The following is a 20070-nucleotide window of genomic DNA, read 5'->3' as shown; positions in this document are numbered from 1 at the left end:
TTTAAAACTTTGCTGAGTACACGAACAACAACAAAGGAAAAAGTTTATACACAGTGCTACCCTGAGAAGACAGTATAACTCTTACCTGATCAAGGACTTGGGATTCTAGTCATTTGCTTAGTTCATTTATTCATTCCCTCATTCAGCAAATATGTGTTGAGCACTTGCTGTGTTACAGATGCTGAGGTTGCAGTGGTGAACAAAACCAATCAATGGCACCACTTTTATGAAGCTTGGGATTTATTGGTTCAGCAAGATATTAATAACCATACTAAATATTTCATAATGTATATTTATAAACTGAGATAAAGGCTTGAAGGAACCGGTTGTATGCTAGGGTGTTTGAGGTTTCCCGGAAGAAATGGCATTTAATCAAGAACAGAAAAAAATGAGTAGAAGATGAATTAACCAAGATAGGGTGGGGGAGGGGATAGAAGTATTTCAGGTGGAGGAAATAGTATGTCAAAGAACCTATGGTTGAAGGGCCACTATGTCACGTTAGAGAAGCTGAAAAATGATGGCTTAACAAAGCAAAATATTTTGCTAAAGAAAAACCTCAAATATGCTGAGAAAGGAGAAAAGTAGCAGAATATGAAATCACGGTGAGAAATTATATCATATTCCATTTCACTGATGCATATGCATCTTCCTAATTACACTTGGTGCTGGGGTTTCTACTTACAGCAGTTGCGTGGAACCTGTAGCAATGAATGTGCATCTGAATAGAGGTAGGGGAGGAGAAACTACTGCAGTTTATTCATGTAACATTCCCTCTCCAGTTCTCTCTCCAACAAAACCCTGTTCCTAAAGCTCCTCAAAGTACCAAGAATCTGTTCCTGATAAACATTTGGTTCCTTTCTTCTCCATACCCCAACTCCTCTCCTCCTACCCTACTACCTGTTCTGTCAAGCTTTCAGAAGTAGCTAGCTGTTTCTACCCTTTGGAAGTGAGATGTTAGGTACATGGTGAGAGGGGTAGAATGAGTTCTAAGGAAAGAATTCCCATCGTCAGTGGTATTAGGATGAAGAATATATTACTGATAGTTCTGTTTGAATCTGGACAATTATTATCCCCTACAAATATTTTTGTAAAAAGTAGGTACTCTGGTACTTAAAATAGTTTAGTAATGTAAATAATAATAATTCAATATTGTTTAATTTGCAATTGATACATACTCTAGAAAACCTAGGCAATAAATGAGCAAAAAGAAGCTGAATTATCGCTTATAATCCCAGAGATTAAATGGCTATCCAAGGAATTTTTTATGTGTATATGTTTATTTCTTTATTTCTTTATATTTTAAAGGTTTTATTTATTAAGTACTCTCTATACCCAGTGTAGGGCTCAAACTCATGACCCTGAGGTCCAGTAACACGCTTTTGCAGTTGAGCCACCCAGGCACCCCTGCGTATGTTTATTTTTTCTTTTTAAGATTTTATTTATTTATTTGACAGACAGAGATCACAAGTAGGCAGAGAGGCAGAGAGTGGGGGACGGGGGAAGCAGGCTCCCCACTGAGCAGAGAGCCCAATGAGGGGCTCGATCCCGGACCCTGGGATCATGACCTGAGCCAAAGGCAGAGGCTTTAACCCACTGAGCCACCCAGGTGCCCCTAACTGTAGGTTTTAATGTTTGCATGTTAGAATTTGCAAGATTAAAAGATAAGAAAGAATATATTATCTCCAGCCTACTAGAGGAAAAAATAATGGAATGAGAAAAAAATATTCCAAGAGAAAACAAGAAAGGAAAAGAAAAAAGAAAAGGTATAATTAAAAAAAAGCACAAAGAATGGCTGAAAATAAGTCCAAATGTTACTAATTATAATGAATATAATAGTACTCAATGTTTAGTAGGATAGACAAAAATATATCAAATACATTCTATACAAAAGCTGGTGAGCTATATTAACGTACAAACTAGGCTTTAAGGCAAAAAATTTTACTAGAGGTAGGAGGTCATTGTATGCTGATAAAAGTTCACGGAAGATAAAACTGTTTTTAACTTGAATGAGTCTTTTAGATGTAAATATATGTATCAAAAACTGGTAACTTCAAGGAGAAAACGATCAAATTTATCATAGAAGAAGATTTTGAGGTACATTATAGTAGAACTCAGGCAGACACAAAACAAGATTAAGAACAGCATCACTGGGGCACCTGGGTGGCTCAGTGGGTTAAAGCCTCTGCCTTCGGCTCAGGTCATGATTCCAGGGTCCTGGGATCGAGCCCCATATCGGGCTCTCTGCTCAGCAAGGAGCCTGCTTCTCCCTTTCTCTCTCTCTCTGCCTGCCTCTTTGCCTGCTTGTGATCTCAGTCTGTCAAATAAATAAATAAAATCTTAAAAAAAAAAAAAAAAAACAACAGCGTCACTTAAAATCTTGCTCTGAAGGGCTGTATACTGCATTCAGGCCTGATATGCAGCTAGTACACATTGGTTCAGCTGTACCAGTTGTTAAAATATTGATACATGTCCATAGTGGATGAATAGCTACTGCCCCAAGCACATTGAGTGTCTTCCATGGAACCTCCCAGAGTAACCCATTACATAGCAGCTATAGAGTTAAGAGCTGGCACTGCAAGTTGCCAAAAAACATCTTACTTGAGGACTACAGCATCAGTGCTAAAAGTTCCTTATCCTGCCCCACAATAAAAAAACAAAATCTGTAGGCAAATGCCCAGTGACCATTTGGGTTCCCTCAGTGTGGGGCTGTCTGCCTTTCACAAGCACCCTCCTGGTCATTTTGACATAGTCATTTGTGAGAACTGCAGCCTCTGGGGAGATGCAGACAGATGAACAGGGCAGTCAGATGAAAGTAATAACACTACTGCTGGCACAAATGAATTCTCTTGGCGTAATGTGCACTTCCATGACTGAAAAGAATCCCCTGAAGGATTAGGTCTGATATAATAATTAGCATGATATATCAACAGATTATTTTTGTGGCTTAGTTATTAATATAATTGAATACATGTTTCATACACAAAATTAACTGCAAGCATTATAAATGCTAAAAAATTTTAATTCTGCTTGAGCAAAACCTAAAAAGAAGAGGATTTAGCTCCATGAACAATTCTGTTGATGCTGAATAATTTTTTTACTAGCAAAGATGCCAAGTTACTTACTGACTACCAATTAATGTGGACATTCTTGGAAGCGCTTTATGCAATTACTTATGTCTCTTCATGGTGCAGACATGGGCATCTGGGTCAAAGAAAAGATTATGGCTACAATTTCTAAAAATTAATAAATAATGGAAATTAAGTTGATGAGCAGCTTAATTAGAACTATCACTTGGCATATATAATCTATAGGTTAGTTTACTTTGAAAATGTTTTAAAGTTTTTCATAATGTTAATTATTGAATATTAAACTTTTTAAAATATCATACTTCACTGTAACAGCTATCTCCTGCTTGCTTTTTTTTTTCCAAACAAAATGGAAGATTTACAGATTTTCACTTAAAAGTCCACATTTCAAAATGTTATCATGGAAGTACAGTTTCTCAGTACAATGTGACCATTTGAAATGAATAATAAAAAGATAACTAGAAAAACCTCATGTGTTTTCAAGTTGAGAAACATTTATAAATAACATATGGGCCAAATAAGAAATGATAGCAGAGTTAGAAATATTTAACATTAAATGATAATGAAAGTACAATGTCTAAAAACTTGTAGGATGTAAATAAAAAATATTTACCAGGAAAACTATAGTCATTAATAAACTGGAAAAGGAAAACTAATGAGCTAAGTATCCATCTTAAGAAATAGAGAATAGTGAAGTTATCTATAATAGCAAAGTAAGTCTGAAGGAAGTAGAGGGAAAGAAATATAGTAACAAAGAGTAAAATTTCAATACAGATACTCAACAGAAAATTTTGTCTTTGAAAAGATAAAAATGAAAAACATACTGATCAAGAGAATCCCCAGGGCACCTGGGTGGCTTAGTCAGTTGAGTGTCCCGACTCTTGATTTCCGCTTGGGTCGTGGTCTCCGGCTTGTGGGTAATCAAGTCCCACCTCTGGCTCTCTCTGCTCAATCTGCTTGTCCCTGCCCCTGTGCACTGCTCCCCACTCACTGTGCTATTTCTCTCAATACATAAAGTCTTAAAAAAAAAAAAAAGAATCACCAAGTAAACAATATTCAGAATTACCATTCTGAACAATATTCAGATAAATCCAACAATATTTAGATGCAAGAGGCAGAGATTGCAGCTTTCCAGAAGTCGTAAAGTAGATGGTTTGGACCAACCCTTCAACAGAGAATAATTAGAAAAGCTAGAAAAGATATAAAATATTGGGGCGCCTGGGTGGCTCAGTGGGTTAAAGCCTCTGCCTTCGGCTCAGGTCATGATCTCAGGGTCCTGGGATCAAGCCCCACATCGGGCTCTCTGCTCTGCAGGAAGCCTGCTTCCTCCTCTCTCTCTGCCTGCCTCTCTGCCTAGTTGTGATTTCTCTCTGTCAAATAAATAAAATATTCAACTGGGATCACTACCTGAGCCAGAGTCAAGACACTTAACCCACTATGCCACCTAGGTGCTCTCTATGCAAAGTTTTCTATAGATTTATCATAGTCTCAAAATCATAGCTGGATTTGTATGTGAGTGTGTATACATAACTTAATAAGTTGATTTGAAATGTGTAAGGATGTTTAAAGGTCCAAGAATTGCTAAGATACTCATGCTATGAAAATCTCAAATATGTGGGAAGGTAGACATGTTACTGATGATATGATTATATGATTCAATATTGAATGATATAAATTCTACCAAATTTGTAAAGTCAGTGTATCCCAGTAAAAATAAGAACAAGATTTTTTTTTAAATATTTTATTTATTTATTTGAGAGAGAGAGAGTGAGAGAGAGAATGAGAGGGGAGAAGGTCAGAGGGAGAAGCAGACTCCCCATGGAGCTGGGAGCCCAATGTGGGACTCGATCCCGGGCCTCCAGGATCATGACCTGAGCTGAAGGCAGTTGCTTAACCAACTGAGTCACTGAGGCGGCCCCTGAACAAGATTTTTTGGTAGGATCTGACATGCCATATCTAAAATTCATTTAGAAGACAAAGCATACTATTAGCCCCCCACCCACCCCCAATGTTCAGAAAACATTAAGAAAGCATAATATTAGCCATCCGAAAAAATGTTCATAAAACAATGTTCATCTTGCTTTGCATATATAAAACCTTCTAGAAATTAAAATAGTATGGTGGTATTGCATAGAATAGGATATAGCATCCAAAAAAACAGCATATGTGATCAAGATCACATTTCAAACCAATGAGAAAAGTATAGGCTTGATATTGGAACAGATGATACTCATTTTAAAAAGTTACAAATCAGGCCAGGTATAAAAATAGATTGTATTAAAACAAAGAAATGACTGTCAGTTTTATAGATGTCTTCCTTAACAAGATTCTCCCAGAATCACTAATTCATTTATTTTGTTTGTTTGTTTGTTTGTTTTAGAAAGGGAGAGAGTAGAGGATGGTGAGGATGAGGGAGAGAGAGAGAGAATCTTAAGCAGACTCCATGCCCAGCACAGAGGATCATGCTCCTCCTGCTATGGGACTTAAATTTCACAACCCTGAGATTATGACCTGAGCCGAAAACAAGAGTTGGACACTTAACCGACTGAGCCATTGGCACCCCTGGTTCACTTTTATGCACAAAAAGGAGTAAAGTTCATTCCGTAACTCTTGGGAAAAACAAAAAGAGATGGCTGTTTATTATCTTCTAAAATTATGGATACTAATTTTTACTCATGCTGGTCAACTAGCACAAAAACCCTTCAGATACTCCAGTTTTGAAGTCCAGATATTTCCAAAAAGGGTTTATGCAGAGCAGACACCTTTTAAAGGACAATTTCATGACTACTAAATATGGAATACTTTAATTTAGATTTTTCCCCTCTTATACTTTATCTAAAAAGTTTGTTCTGAATAGAAACTTTTGGCTTTTTAGAATTCTGTCTTGGGGCGGGGGCGCCTGGGTGGCTCAGTCGTTAGTGTCTGCCTTTGGCTCAGGTCATGATTCTGGGGTACTGGAATCCAGCCCTGCATTGGACTCCCTGCTCTGTGGGAAACTTACTTTTCCCTCTCCCACTCCCCCTGCTGTGTTTCCTGTCTCACTATCTCTCTCTGTCAAATAAATAAATAACATCTTTTAAAAAAAGAAAAAAAATCTATCTTGGGGTACCTGGCTGGCTCAGTTGGTAGAGCATGTAACTCTTGATCTTGGGGTTGTGAATTCGAGCCACACATTGGGTATAGAGATTACTTAAAAATTTTTTTTAAATCCTGTCTCACTATTTTCATCTTAAATACACAAATTCCATTTGTTATTAGAACTATAAATTGGGAATGTGTACAGTTTCAAGACTCAGGATTTCATTTGCTAGATCTGAATCCGAAAGGGCAGTGTCCACAAAAAACTAAGACTTAAAAGTAAATAAAAAACAGTTGATTTTCAGAAATCAAAGTGCAGCTTATAAAAAGTTTATAGTAATATAACTTTGTAATGGGAAAGTGCTGAAACAAGAGACGATGCTAAAAAGCATAAAGGACAAGATAAATAAGTTTGATTTATCTAACTGGTTTGGTAGGATATATACCAAACCCTTTTCAGTACATTTTAATAGATACTGATAAAGAAATATATAATTTGTCAAAAAAAAAAAAGTTTCTCCTAAGTTGTCTCATCTGTGCATGTTTTTTACAACCAGCTTTCTTCATTTAAAAATATGTTTTGGGGGCACCAGGGTGGCTCAGTTGGATTGGCGTCTGACTCTTGCTTTTGCTTTCTTATGAGATCGAGCCCTATATTGGGCTTCATGTTGAGCATGGAGCCTGCTTGGGACTCTCTCTCTCTCCCTCTTCCTGTGCTCCTCCCCACCCCCACCCCCCAGCTCTCTCTCACGCACGCACTCTATTTCTCTCTCTCTCCAAAAAATAAAAAAATTTAAAAATGTCTTGGAGTTCTTTCATATCCATATGAAACTATCCCTATCTTTTTAAACATTGCACGATATTGCAGAGTATTACATACCATCATACCATGGCTCAAATAATCAATCATTCCTTCTTTCACGTACATTTAGGTTACTTTCAGTTTCTCATTATGGTGAGGTATATCTTTATATATGCTTCTTTGTATTTATAAATGATTATTTCTTTAGATTAAATTCCCAGAAAAAAATTGCTGAGTCAAAAGGTACACATATCGAAAGGTACACAGGTGATGGATGCGGGTACTCTCCAAACCTGAGCTGTATCGGTTTATGCTCCACCATAATTTTGAGAGTCCATTTCCTACTGTTGTCAAGAACAGATAGCTTTGGGGCACCTGGGCAGCTCAGTTGGTTAAGTGACTGCCTTTGGCTCAGGTCATGATCCAGGGTCCTGGGATTGAGTCCCGCATCAGGCTCCCTGCTCAGTGGAGAGCCTGCCTTTCCCTCTTTCTCTGTATGCTGCTCTGCCTACTTGTGCTTTCTCTCTGTCAAATAAATAAATAAAATCTTAAAAAAAAAAAAAAGATAGTTTCAATCTTACAAATATTTGCTTTTAACATGGGCAAAAGGAAGTTATGCATTATAGTTTGTATAATTATAAGTGTGCATATCAATAATAAGAGAATGCTAGAAAACTAAATGTGTCCTTTGCTTTCAGGTCGGTGCTGACTGTTGCTTGTGAACAGACTGAAGTTCTGCTGTTTGACCCTATATCTTCAAAGCACATAAAAACACTTTCTGAAGCTCATGAAGACTGTGTAAATAATATCAGGTTAGTATTTTAGTGAAATAGTGAAGTTTATTAGTGTGACACAAAATATTCTAATTTGGAAGTTAATGAAAATTTATAATTTCTTGCCCAGCAGTGCTAGATATGAATTTATGATTTGTGAATTTTATCCCTTATGAATCCGATCCCTTTAATTACAAAACTTGCTATATTAACCATTTTGGATTAGAATCTTTCTGAAATGCATTTTTTTACTTACATATGATTTTACCTTTTCTCTTCATATATCAGGGTCATCATTATGAACCTCAGCCATGTATTATGATAGTCCTGCAATGTCTTTGGGCTAATGATCTGTGTAGAATTATGGCAGTCCCATTGCTAAGCCTCTCTCACCTTCATCCCTCAAATCCAGACCGTTGAGGGGAAAGAACACATGTGCACAGAGAACTTTCTAAAAGCATGCTGGAAGCACCTTAAATTCTGAATAATGGGGGAAGTAAATAACAGTTGAACAGCTTTGTGGATTAATATGCAGTCATTAAAATGATGGTCACAGGGACTACATATCAACATGGACAAATGCTTGGGACAATATATGTTAAAATCATGATAAAAATTGTTACAACTATGACATGCAGAAGATAAGGAAATATTTTCAATGCTAACATGGGGTGGATTAGACTGAATGGATAATAAGTAATTTTGTTTTCTAAACATTATGTAGTAAGATTATATTCCTTTTATACTTATTACTTCTAATGTTAAAAAAACAGATACTGGGAAATTACTTCTAGTTACAGCAATATACTGAATTTTGATGTAACCTCTATGCTCTAAACACATAGGGCAATAGAATAAATAGCACAAAAGATATAGCCAGGCTTTGAAACAATATATATGTTTTTGTGGACTAGAAATGGAACACAGACACAAGCTGTTACAGGGCTAAAACCAAAGGCCCACTGGGTTTTGAGTCTGGTACTGATGTGTAGTAATTTTAATTCTTGTCGAGAATCAAAAGTACTAAAGTGCTTCATAAGAGGCAGGAACCAGAGTCAGAATTACTACACAGTGCACTGGCTAGAATGCCTGTCCATTTGTGAAAGGCTAAAAAAAGGAAAAAGTTATTCACTACCTGAGGCCATGGGTTTTAGCTGATTAAGACACAACCTCATGGCCAGGAATTGAATGAAGCCATTACTGAGTCAGTGATTGAATGCTTATGTCTGACAGCTCCAATATCATCATGAAACTGAAGGCCTTAATGTCATTATAAGGCCTAACTATGGATTAGGGGTTTAGAAATCCAAGTTGGGGCAATGATAAGACCATTAAATAGGAAAGAGGAAAAAAATGATTAAAAACCTTTCTTAAAATAAGCCTATAACCGAAATTCTAAAACTCATGAAGACATCTAATATTCATATCATAACAAATTCAGCATCTAAAACAAGCATATTTTCTGGATGAAATTAATTTTATGGAGTAGTCCAACAAAGACTATTTTTAAAAATAAATTATTTATTTTTTTTTGACTAGGTAATACATGCACGTGGTACAAAATTCAAAGGTACAAAAGGGTAAACAGTGAAAAGTAAGTCTGTCTCCCACCTCTGTCCCCTAGCCACCCAGTTCCCCTCCCCAGAGGCAACCACTATTACCAGTTTCTTGCTATCCTTTTTGAGATAGTCTATGCATGTACAAGCATATACACACACACGTACATACACTTTTATATAAATGGTAGCATTCTTTACACACAATTATATACTTCGGCTTTTCCATTTAATAACATTTAGAGATCATTCCATATTAGTACCCATGGGATGATCTTATTCTTTTTAACGGCTGCATAGTATTCCATTGATTGGAAGAAATTTTAAAGCATTTTTAGGATGTTCAAAGAAATAAGTTAACTGAGAACTCAAAATTATGAAACAAAAGAGTTGAAACGAGAGCAGATTATTGTGGAAAAGAACCAACTACAACTCTTAGAAATTAAAAATATACTAGTATATAAAAAAACTTAAAGATGGGATAAATTTTATCCTTTACACCATTGATGAGAGAATTAATGGGATCAAAAATACTAAGATTACTTAAAATACATAGAGGATTAATTGAAGACTCCAGTGTGTATATAATAAGAATTACAGAAAAAGAAGATGCAAAGGTTGATGGAGAACTAATTTTTGAAGACACAGAGGTAGAGAATTTTTAGCATTAAAGAAGGTCCTGAATCCTTGAACCAAAGTAAACTCTAGAATGTCAGGTAGGTTAAATAAAGATAAATCTACATTTTGACAGGTTGTTATAAAACTTTAGAATATCAAAGGTAAAGAGAAAATCTTAAAAGCCACCAAAGTTAGAAGCCAGATTACCTACAGAGGTATAATTCAACTTTATAACAGAAGGTTTCTCATCAGCAACAGTTGATGCTAGGAGATTCTGAAGTAGTATCTTAAATACTAAGGGAAAATAATGTCCAATGCCAGATCATATCCAGGTAAACTATTATTTCATAATTAAGAATTTAATTAGTTGAAATAATAAATGTTATGATTATTACTAGCAGAAAGATAATAATTTAGGTTTGGGGGGAATACATTTAAAACGAAGTTAAAACTAAAGTCTTGATTTATTTTCTGGTAGTAACATTAAAAAGGAAAAAACATGAAATTAATTTTTAGTAATGTTTTATTTATCCCAATAGGACTAAAATATTATCATTTCAACATGTCATTATTAAAAAAATTATTGAGATATTTTAGTTTCATTTTCTAATGTTAAATTTTCAAAATCCAGTGTTTTTTTTTGTTTGTTTTTTTTAAAGATTTTATTTATTTATTTGACAGTCAGAGATCACAAGTAGGCAGAGAGGCAGGCAGAGAGAGAGAGGAGGAAGCAGGCTGTCCGCAGAGCAGAGAGCCCAATGCGGGGCTCGATCCCAGAACCCTGGGATCATGACCTGAGCCGAAGGCAGAGGCTTTAACCCACTGAGCCACCCAGGCGCCCCAAAATCCAGTGTTTTACACTTAGAGCACAACCCAGTTCAGACTGGCCACATACCAAGGATTGGAAAGCCATATGTAGCTAATGGCTACCAAACTGGACAGTGTAGCTTTAGATAGTAACAACAAATAGGTTGTTTGTAATGTGTTAAGATTCGTGTCATGTTCAGGAAGAAGATAGAAATATGAAATAATTTCAGACTCTTTCAGAACAATATATAATTAAATATATACAATGAAAAAGTACTAAATTAAATATGACTAAAATAGTAGACATTCAGTGTATAGCTAGCTTCCAAAGCAGTATGAGTGGGGGGAGAGGGAATATTGAAAACATGATCAGTTCAGTGGAAGATGGGACAGCTATAAATAAATAAAACAAAGGAAAGGAATGCTAAGTAGAAAACAAGAAGTCGAAATAGATCCAGTATATAAGTAGTTCACAGTAAGTATAAATGAATTGATACTCTTCATTAAAAGACATGGAGGCAGCAATTTGAATAAAAACCAAAATCATCTATATATTCATTGTAGAGATACCAAAACTAAAACTGCCCAAAAATGGGAAAAGAAAACTAATGTAGATTATCATCATTGGACAGATGGAAGACTAAAGGCTTTAATAAGGATAAAGTGCAACAGTACATATTAATGAAAGGAAAAATCAACCAAGAATATATAATAACGAAGAACTTTTTATATTTAAAAAAACAACAGCCACAAAAACAAGCACAAAACAGATACGGAATTACAAGTCTATAATTATAGAGAGAGATTTGAATACACTTCCGTCCCAAACTAGTAAATCAAGTAGATAAAAATTAAACTACAGAAGATTTTAAACTAACTTGGACAATCTTTCACCTGAAAATAGAAATGCAGGGTAAGATTTTTTAAATATTTTTAAAAATATATAGTTGAACTGATAAGAAAGAAAGGAATCCTAGGGCCAAAAATGAAGTAGATGCTAGAATGCAAAGAAGTAAATAGGTATTCAGCTAGCTTTTACACTGGAGGCATCTGCCAAGTGCAGGTGACCTTGAGCTTATGTTTCAGTATGTGTAAGGAGTTATAGTGGACAGGAGACTTAATTCTATGGCCAGTTGAAGATGAGTAGTCTAGTAGAAAACTCTCCATAAGGCTGGGACTCCAGCGAGCTATACTTACAGCATAAAGGTGATCTGGAAATATACCACCTTGTTCATGTAGACTATGACCTTGGTAGAGGGGTGTCAGAAAATCTCCTCAGTGAGTGTCTAACCTCAAGTCAGTCTTTATGCATGTGTGGCGCCCAGATTCACACATTCAAAACCATGTAGCCAACAGTTTTAAAGTGGATCCAGGTTGGTAGTACTGCCAGGCACCTGCAAAAACAAATGCAAATCTTCTCTAGGGGAGAGAACTCGGTATTATAAGTCAATTCTTTCCAAATTAGTCTATAAATTTAGTGCAGTTTTAATCAAAATACCAACAGGTTTGTTTTTTTTTTTTAACTTAAAAATTCATACTTAATAGCAAAGTGCCAGGAATATCAGACAATTTTGAAGGAGACTAAGATGATAGTCTTCAGATTTCAAACACAGTCTTAGGACAGGAATAGATTAAGTGCCTAATGAAATGGAGTAGAACTTCCTGAAACAGACCCATGCATATATGGAAATTTGATCTATGTCTGCAGGGACATTACAGATCAGTGGTGGGGAAAATGGAAAAGAGAGAATTGGTTTTATATATATATGAAATAACTGCAAGTTAGAGACCTAATTAGGAAAGCAACCCATTAAAGCTCTAGGAGAAATATAGAATATATTTATGTTCTAAGTATGAGAATGGATTTTTTAAAATACAAAAAGCACAGATCATTAAAAGATTGCTACGTTGAACTGCATTAAAATTGAAAACTTCATTCTAACCACAGATCCAACAGTGTGAGAAGATAAGCTATAGGCAGGTGGGAGAAGATGTTTTCAATGCACATAGCCAAAGAAAGATTAGTATGCAGAATATATAAAACAATTACCCTGGAGCAAAATAGGCAGAGAATTATATAAGAGAAGCTAAAATGAGCAATAAATACAGAAAATTTTTCAAGCTTCCTAGTTATGAAAATGCAAATAAAAATAAACAATGAAGAAATTCTAAGTATTGGCAAAGATGTTGAGAAGTAGAAACTCTTGGACGTTAATGGAGTGTAATTGGTAAAATTATTTTGAAGAACATCTCAGCAATATCTGGTAAAATTGAAGATCAAACAGTTTTAAAGAAATTAAAGTACGTGCAAATAAGGAGATGTATAAAGAAGGTTTGTAATAGAATCATTATTAATTCAAGTTGGAAATAAATCTTCCATCAAGAGGAAGATAAATTCCAGAATACTCATACAATGGAATACTATACATCAGTTAAAATAAATGAACTAGAAGTATCTGAGATACGTCTCAGAAATTCAAGGTTGAGCCAGAAAAGCAAATTGTAGAATGAGCTATACAGTGTGATACCATTTATATAAAGCCTGAAAATATGCAGACATAAGTGTGATAAGGGCATGTATTTGTCTATTTGTTCTCTGTTCTATTCCTAGCACCTAGAACTGTGCCTAGCACATAGCGGGTGCTAATTAAATATTTATGGAATAAATTGAATGCAGAACAAAACTATACATTGTTATAGGTACATACTTAAGATCTCATGGTATTAACTTGCATGGGGAGTGACAAATTTTGGATAGTGGTTCCCTCTGGAGAGGGAGGGAGGGGAATGGGATCGGGGAGGGATATTCAGGGTGCTTCAGTTGTGTTTGTAATGTTCAAAAGAATCTGAAAGATAACAAAGTGTTAAAATTTTATAAAGCTGGGTGGTGGGTATCACAGGTTTTTGTTATATTCATAGTTTTCTTTGTGTTTTTAATATTTTATTATCTAAAATTTTCTTACCTTAAAAAGAAAAGATGTGTTAAGTTGTTTGCCCCTACTCAGAATGATCTCTGACTAATCTGCTGTTAGAATTTGTTCTTTATCAATGTTAGCTCTCATTTACTGTTATCAGTGTGTCTGCTTTACTACCCCACACCTACAGATGTGAATTTGCTTATCTGTTGGTTAGAAAACCAGGTTTTGAAGCTTCTTAGAAGCACATATCACTTAAGCGTTTTGCATGAGGATCTGAGGGGTCCTCTGGCATGAGCTTAAGTGTGCACTACTTATTAATAATATTAGCTACTATTTTTTTAACTGCCTGCCATGTGCCAAAGCTTTTGTGAAGCACTTTTCATACAATATTAATTCTCACAGTATCCTGATGTGAAACAGATATTGTACCCACTTTAAGGAATAAAGAAATTGCAGCTCAGATAAAGAGATTTGTCCGGTATCTTTAATATGTACCAAGCTGTAGAGCTAGAATTCATGCTCAGTTCACTCACTCTCACTCTCCCCTCACTCTCTTTTTCAGAGATGTGGGCATGCATTTTCTAGATAATGATTTTACACATACTTAGTAATGTCTTCTAGTTCATTTCTTAGTTTTTTTAAGGTTTGCTTATCCTGTAAAATAAAAATATTGATAGTTGGGAAGAGTATTTTCTATTGTTTCATACTTTGGAAAAGTAAGGGAAAAATATGATGTAATTTAAATTCTTAAACCCATGATACAGGTTTACTTCTAATTCATGAGGGTTCTGTAAATGGATTTAAGAGTCCATTTAATAATCAAGATCCCCCCAGGTTAGAGATTACAAGGACATTTGAGATTATCATAAGAATATTCACTTAGTGGTAGGGCAGTTAAAAAATCAATGGCTATTTAAATATTCCAGGATCTACTTTTCCCTCCCACTGTCTTTGTTGGTCTTTTCCTGACTGATATACTTCCAACACTGGAATGTAAATGCAATGCTTGCATCACTGGGAACATGAAATTTCTTACCTTGCAAAGGATGTAGAATTTTACAAAACCCTGAGAGTGATAATAGAAAACTGGTCAATTACATATAAAATCATTGCCAAATAAGGATCTGATAGAGTTAGACTAGTTATCAGTTAAAGAAAAGGAAATGACAGAAACGGGGACATGATAGATAGTTCGGAGAATTATGTGAATATTTCATGGGACTAAGGAAAGGCCCTTGGGAAGATGAATAAAGCCCTTGAAGTTTATATAGAAATGACTCTCTTTCTAATTATGGTACAAAGCTCAAATATGAAGTAAGGGTGCTATATTTTGCTGTCATAATTTCAATGGAAACATTATGTAGGAAAACCTAAACACTTAATTTAGTCTTATTCTAAGAATTTGCATGTAATTATATAAATATAAAATAAATGTTAAAAATTTTTATGACTTCTGGTTTTTAGATGAAGACAACACTTTCCCATGTACAATAAAATGTTGGTACCCATTTTAAGGAAATTCTATTTCAGTTGCTGTTATCTTTCACCAGTTATCCTCTGGTAATGAAGACCTCAATTTATCCAGGTGTCCAGTTTCCAGAACTGTTGGAGTCATATGTTGGGATTTGATGGGAACATGTGGAGCAGTTTTATAATTCATAAACTCATAGATTTCAGTGTGGATGGAGTGTCTCCTGTTTATTAGAGACTATGGAGTTAAAAAAAATTTATAATTATTAGCTTATTAGGCTAGACTGAGTTTTAATTTGAGAAGATTGAGCCAGATCTCAAAGGATTTGTCTAATACTTTACATTCTCTGCATCTGCTTGCTTTAGGATAACAGTTGTAGGTACTTTAACTGATCTCCTAATCAACATTCTTAGTTTTCTGTAATTTTCTATTCTCTTCACCAATGATTCTTCAATACCAAGATTTTTAACAGGTAAACTTTGAGGCAAAATGAGAAAACTAAAGTCAAAGTGTTAAATTTTTCATTAAGGTAATTTATTCAGTTCAAATTATTAGCTTTTATTCCAAGATTATATTCTTTGTACATTATTGACATTAAAATGGTAATTTTTCCATTTTCATGCAACAATAGTAATTTTTCAATGGCCTTATTGACAAACATTTTAAAACTGATACCCCATTTCATTTTATTTTTTATGACAGTCCAACAGTTTTAGAAACTAGCTACCTCAGAGATCTTTTTGAAACTCTTAATCTAATCATATCATTCTCTTGCCTAAAGCCTTCAGGGTCAACCACTGTGGGTTAAGGTGGTATAATGCCACTGGGGTTTTGAATCCATATGTGCATTAAGTATTTTCTGTAAACTAAATAAAATATCTTATTTTTCCCTAAATTTTCAAATGTATGAAGATGCTCTATGATGATGATCAGTTTATTTTAAAAGTTTGACTTTCCAGTAGCCTTTGTCATTGTGTATTTTTTTTCAGTCATTTAATTCCTGTCAGGAAGTCATTAAAATATTTTTACTTTAAAAACCTAATCAGTGGGAACCCAGGTGGTTCAGTGGGTTAAGCCTCTGCCTTCAGCTCAGGTCAGGATCTCAGGATCCTGGGATCGAGTCCTGCATCAGGCTCTCTGCTCAGCAGGGAGCCTGTTTCCTCCTCTCTTCTCTCTGCCTGCCTCTCTGTCTGCTGGTGATCTCTCTGTCAAATAAATAAAATAAATAAAAACCTAATCAGTAAAAATAAAACCATAGGGGGGAAAATGGACTTGACAATTTTGATTAGTAAAGATTTTGATATAGTAAGAAAATATATAAACCACATAATATAAATAAAAGTGTGTATGGAAAATATATTCAACATACTGTGTTTGAAAAACTGAGGTATATTACCTTTAATATAAAGAGAATAACTGTAATAAAAATATAACAGTAGGAAAATCAACAGAGAACATGAATAGCAATTCACAAGAGAAAATAATCTAATTAATATGAAAAACGTTCAACTTGATTAAAAATAGAAGTTTCAACTTAAGATTTTTTTTCTTCTGGGGCACCTGGGTGGCTCAGTGGGTTAAAACCTCTGCCTTCAGCTCGGGTCGTGATCCCAGGGTCCTGGGATCGAGCCCCACATAGGGCTCTCTGCTCACGGGGAGCCCGCTTCCTCCTCTGTCTCTCTCTCTCTCTCTCTGCCTGCCTCTCTCTCTACTTGTGATCTCTGTCAAATAAATAAAATCTTAAAAAAAAAAAGATTTTTTTCTTCTGGGCACTTAGCAGAATTAAAAAATATCTGTGTTACAGGGCATGGAGAAGTGGACACTCCTAACTGTTGGTGGTACTGCATATTGGTATGTTCTTTTGAGGATAGTTTGGCTGTATATATCAAAAGCCTTACATTTTTAAAAATCCCTGTTTACTTAGCAATACATTTTTCTGGGATTGTACTTAGAAAAGTAACAAGGGTTGTGATTAATAGTTAGCTGTTAGGTTGTTCATCATAGTGTTTTTTAGTATAAACTTTTTTACACTACATAAATTTTTACACTAAATAAAACCATTTTGTGGTTTTAGTATAAGCCATAAAAAATTGGAAGCAATATAAACTGCCAACAGTTGCTTATTAGTTTAAAATAGAGAAAAGTTACAGTTCATTCATACAATAGCTAGCCATTAAGAATGATTTTGTCGGGCGCCTGGGTGGCTCAGTGGGTTAAAGCCTCTGTCTTCGGCTCAGGTCATGATCCCAGGGTCCTGGGATTGAGTCCCGCCTCGGGCTCTCTGCTCAGCAGGGAGCCTGCTTCTCCATCTCTCTCTGCCTGCCTCTCTGCCTACTTGTGATCTCTGTCAAATAAATAAATAAAATCTTAAAAAGAATGATTTTGTCGATAAATCTTTAATAACATGGCAAAATATTTATGACATGACATTATTGAAATATAAGAATTAGGTTAACTATCAATAACAGTGGGTTTTTTTTTTTTTTTTTTTAAGATTTACTTATTTGACAGAGAGAGACACAGCAAGAAAGGGAGCACAAGCAGGGGGAGTGGGAGAAGGAAAAGCAGGCTTCCCACTGAGCAGGGAGCATGATGTGGGGCTTGATCCCAGGACCCTGGGATCACGACCTGAGCTGAAGGCAGACGCTTAATGACTGAGCTACCCAGGCACCCAACAGTGGTTTTTTTTTGTTTTGTTTTGTTTTTTTGGCTTTTAATTTATTTTTTTTTTCAGCGTAACAGTATTCATTGTTTTTGCACAACACCCAGTGCTCCATGTAATACGTGCCCTCCCTATTACCCACCACCTGTTCCCCCAACCTCCCACCCCCGACCAACAGTGGTTATTTTTATGGTAGACTTCTTTCCATTTGAAAAATATTTTCAGGGTTGCCTGGGTCGCTCAGTTGGTTAAGTGGCTGCCTTCGGCTCAGGTCATGATCCCAGGGTTCTTGCATCGCGTCCCACGTCAGGCTATTTGCCAAGTGGGGATTCTGCTTCACTCTCCCTGATTCTCCCCCAACTTGTGCTCTCTCTTTCTCAAGTAAAATCTTTTTTTAAAAATGCAAAGATGTTAAAAGAATTTTTAAAAGATATTGGGACTTAAAATAGAATAAATCCATGATATGTTCTCCTCTTATCTCTACTTTTCAGTACACAGTACTCCTAACTGCTGTTGCCTCTCAGAGTATACCATCCCCTTACATGCCTCTGTACCTTTGCTTATCCCTTGGTCACTTAGGGAGTGCCTGCTTCATCTTTTAAAATCAGTTCAAATGACCACAATAAAGTATTTCCTGACCACCCTTTACTTTGCTTATTCCACACAATTATTGTGTACAATTAGGTATTAATAATTTCTTCTCCACTAGGCAGTGAACTCCTATCTCATTCACACATAATAAATATGTGTGAGTCCTTATTATATGCCTGGCACTGGGTATGTTGTGAACTACAGATCTAACAATGAACTACACAGACTGTTTCCCCTGTCTTAAGGAGTTTATAGCCTTATGAAGTTATTCCTTACAGTGTACATTAAGTGTTATGACAGAAGTATAGAGTATCTTGGGAGATCTGAAGATTGGTAAATCTACCCCAGGCTCAACAGAGAAGGAAGTCTTCCTGGAGCGGATGATAGCTGAATAATAATAAAAAGAAACAAAGTGTGTCAGGTCAAGGGATAGGGGGAAATTGGTTTCAAGTAGTAGAAACTGCTTGTACAACAGCCTGGAATTTTTAAACTGTTAAGTTTAAAGAAGGTTGTTACGGTATTTATGGACACTGAGGTTGATTTCTGATAAAAAATAATTCAGTGTAATTTTATCCTGGACGAAGTTCCAGAATTTCTTCCCTCTGCCAGAGATTGGGAAGTAATATATAACAGCATATGTTAGAGAAAGCATCCTAATGTTGAATTAGGCAGAAATTCAACTGTGAGAAAAGAAATTCAAGAGTGATTGGTAGGTCTGTTATCTTTTAATTATTTGTATAAAATATATTCTCACTAAGGATTGAAAATTAGTGTAAAATAATTAAAAGTCTGAATTGTAGAGTATTTTACTGGTGTATTTTATAATCTTAACTGGTCCTAATAAAATATTGCTAAGTATGATTTTTTGAGGGAATGCCTTTGAATTAATACATTAAAAATACAGCATTTTATTAGCAATTTTTATATGTAAATGTGTTCTAAATAGAAAGCTTGTTGCGGAGTTACTTGTTGCGGAGTCATATCTCCCTCTGCAATTATGTCTTCAAAATCTCCTGTCTCCTATTAAGTTGTTTCTTACCATTTATGTTTCCTATACAGATTCTAAAGTTCTTCTTTCTCTCTAGCACCGTTTTCAAACATCCACTCCATATCCAATTCCAAATAAAAATCAGTAATACAAAGTGAATGGATAAAATTACATTGTGATCCTCATTGAATCATACTTGATTATGTGAATTATGCTTACTTTTTATTGATATCCATATCACTGGGTTTATACAGGCAGTTTGTAGTCCTTTTTTGTTTGTTTTCTTGATTGGGTAATATAGAGATTGTTTCTTAAGATTTCTTTAATAAGAGATGAAATAAACCAATTTTTCTTTTCTGCTTTGTAGATTTCTTGATAACCGCCTGTTTGCTACCTGCTCTGATGACACTACAATAGCACTATGGGATCTGAGAAAACTGAACACCAAAGTATGCACTTTACATGGTCACACTAGCTGGGTGAAGAACATCGAATATGATACTAATACAAGACTCTTAGTAACATCAGGATTTGATGGAAATGTCATTATTTGGGACACCAACAGGTTTGTGAATAGGAGACCATGTTAGGATTTGAACAACAAAAAAATTTTTTACAGATTTCTTTATGTGACAGAGAGAGGGAGAGATAGCAAGCATGTGGGGGGTGGGAGTGGCAGAGGGAGAGGGAGAGAGAGAATCTCAAGCAGACTCCCTGTTG

General features: G+C 35.4%; 1 protein-coding gene across 3 annotated transcripts in view; it reads left to right on the top strand.

Annotated features, from left to right (window-relative positions):
• Window positions 1–20070, top strand: part of DCAF10 (DDB1 and CUL4 associated factor 10) — a 46357-nt gene that overhangs the window by 1317 nt on the left and 24970 nt on the right. For all 3 annotated transcript variants that reach the window (XR_006820743.1, XM_046022389.1, XM_046022388.1), the window contains exons 2-3: window positions 7665–7778; window positions 19718–19915. Coding sequence is in view for 2 of the 3 variants with exons in the window: in XM_046022389.1 (XP_045878345.1) it covers window positions 7665–7778; window positions 19718–19915 (312 nt within the window). In the remaining variant the exon portion in view is untranslated. The remainder of the gene's footprint in view (window positions 1–7664; window positions 7779–19717; window positions 19916–20070) is intronic.

The sequence above is a fragment of the Meles meles genome, chromosome 11 (assembly GCF_922984935.1).
Source record: "Meles meles chromosome 11, mMelMel3.1 paternal haplotype, whole genome shotgun sequence".
NCBI classification, from domain to species: domain Eukaryota; kingdom Metazoa; phylum Chordata; class Mammalia; order Carnivora; family Mustelidae; genus Meles; species Meles meles.
Note: the sequence above shows the minus strand (reverse complement) of the source record. Positions and strands in the feature narration are given on the sequence as shown.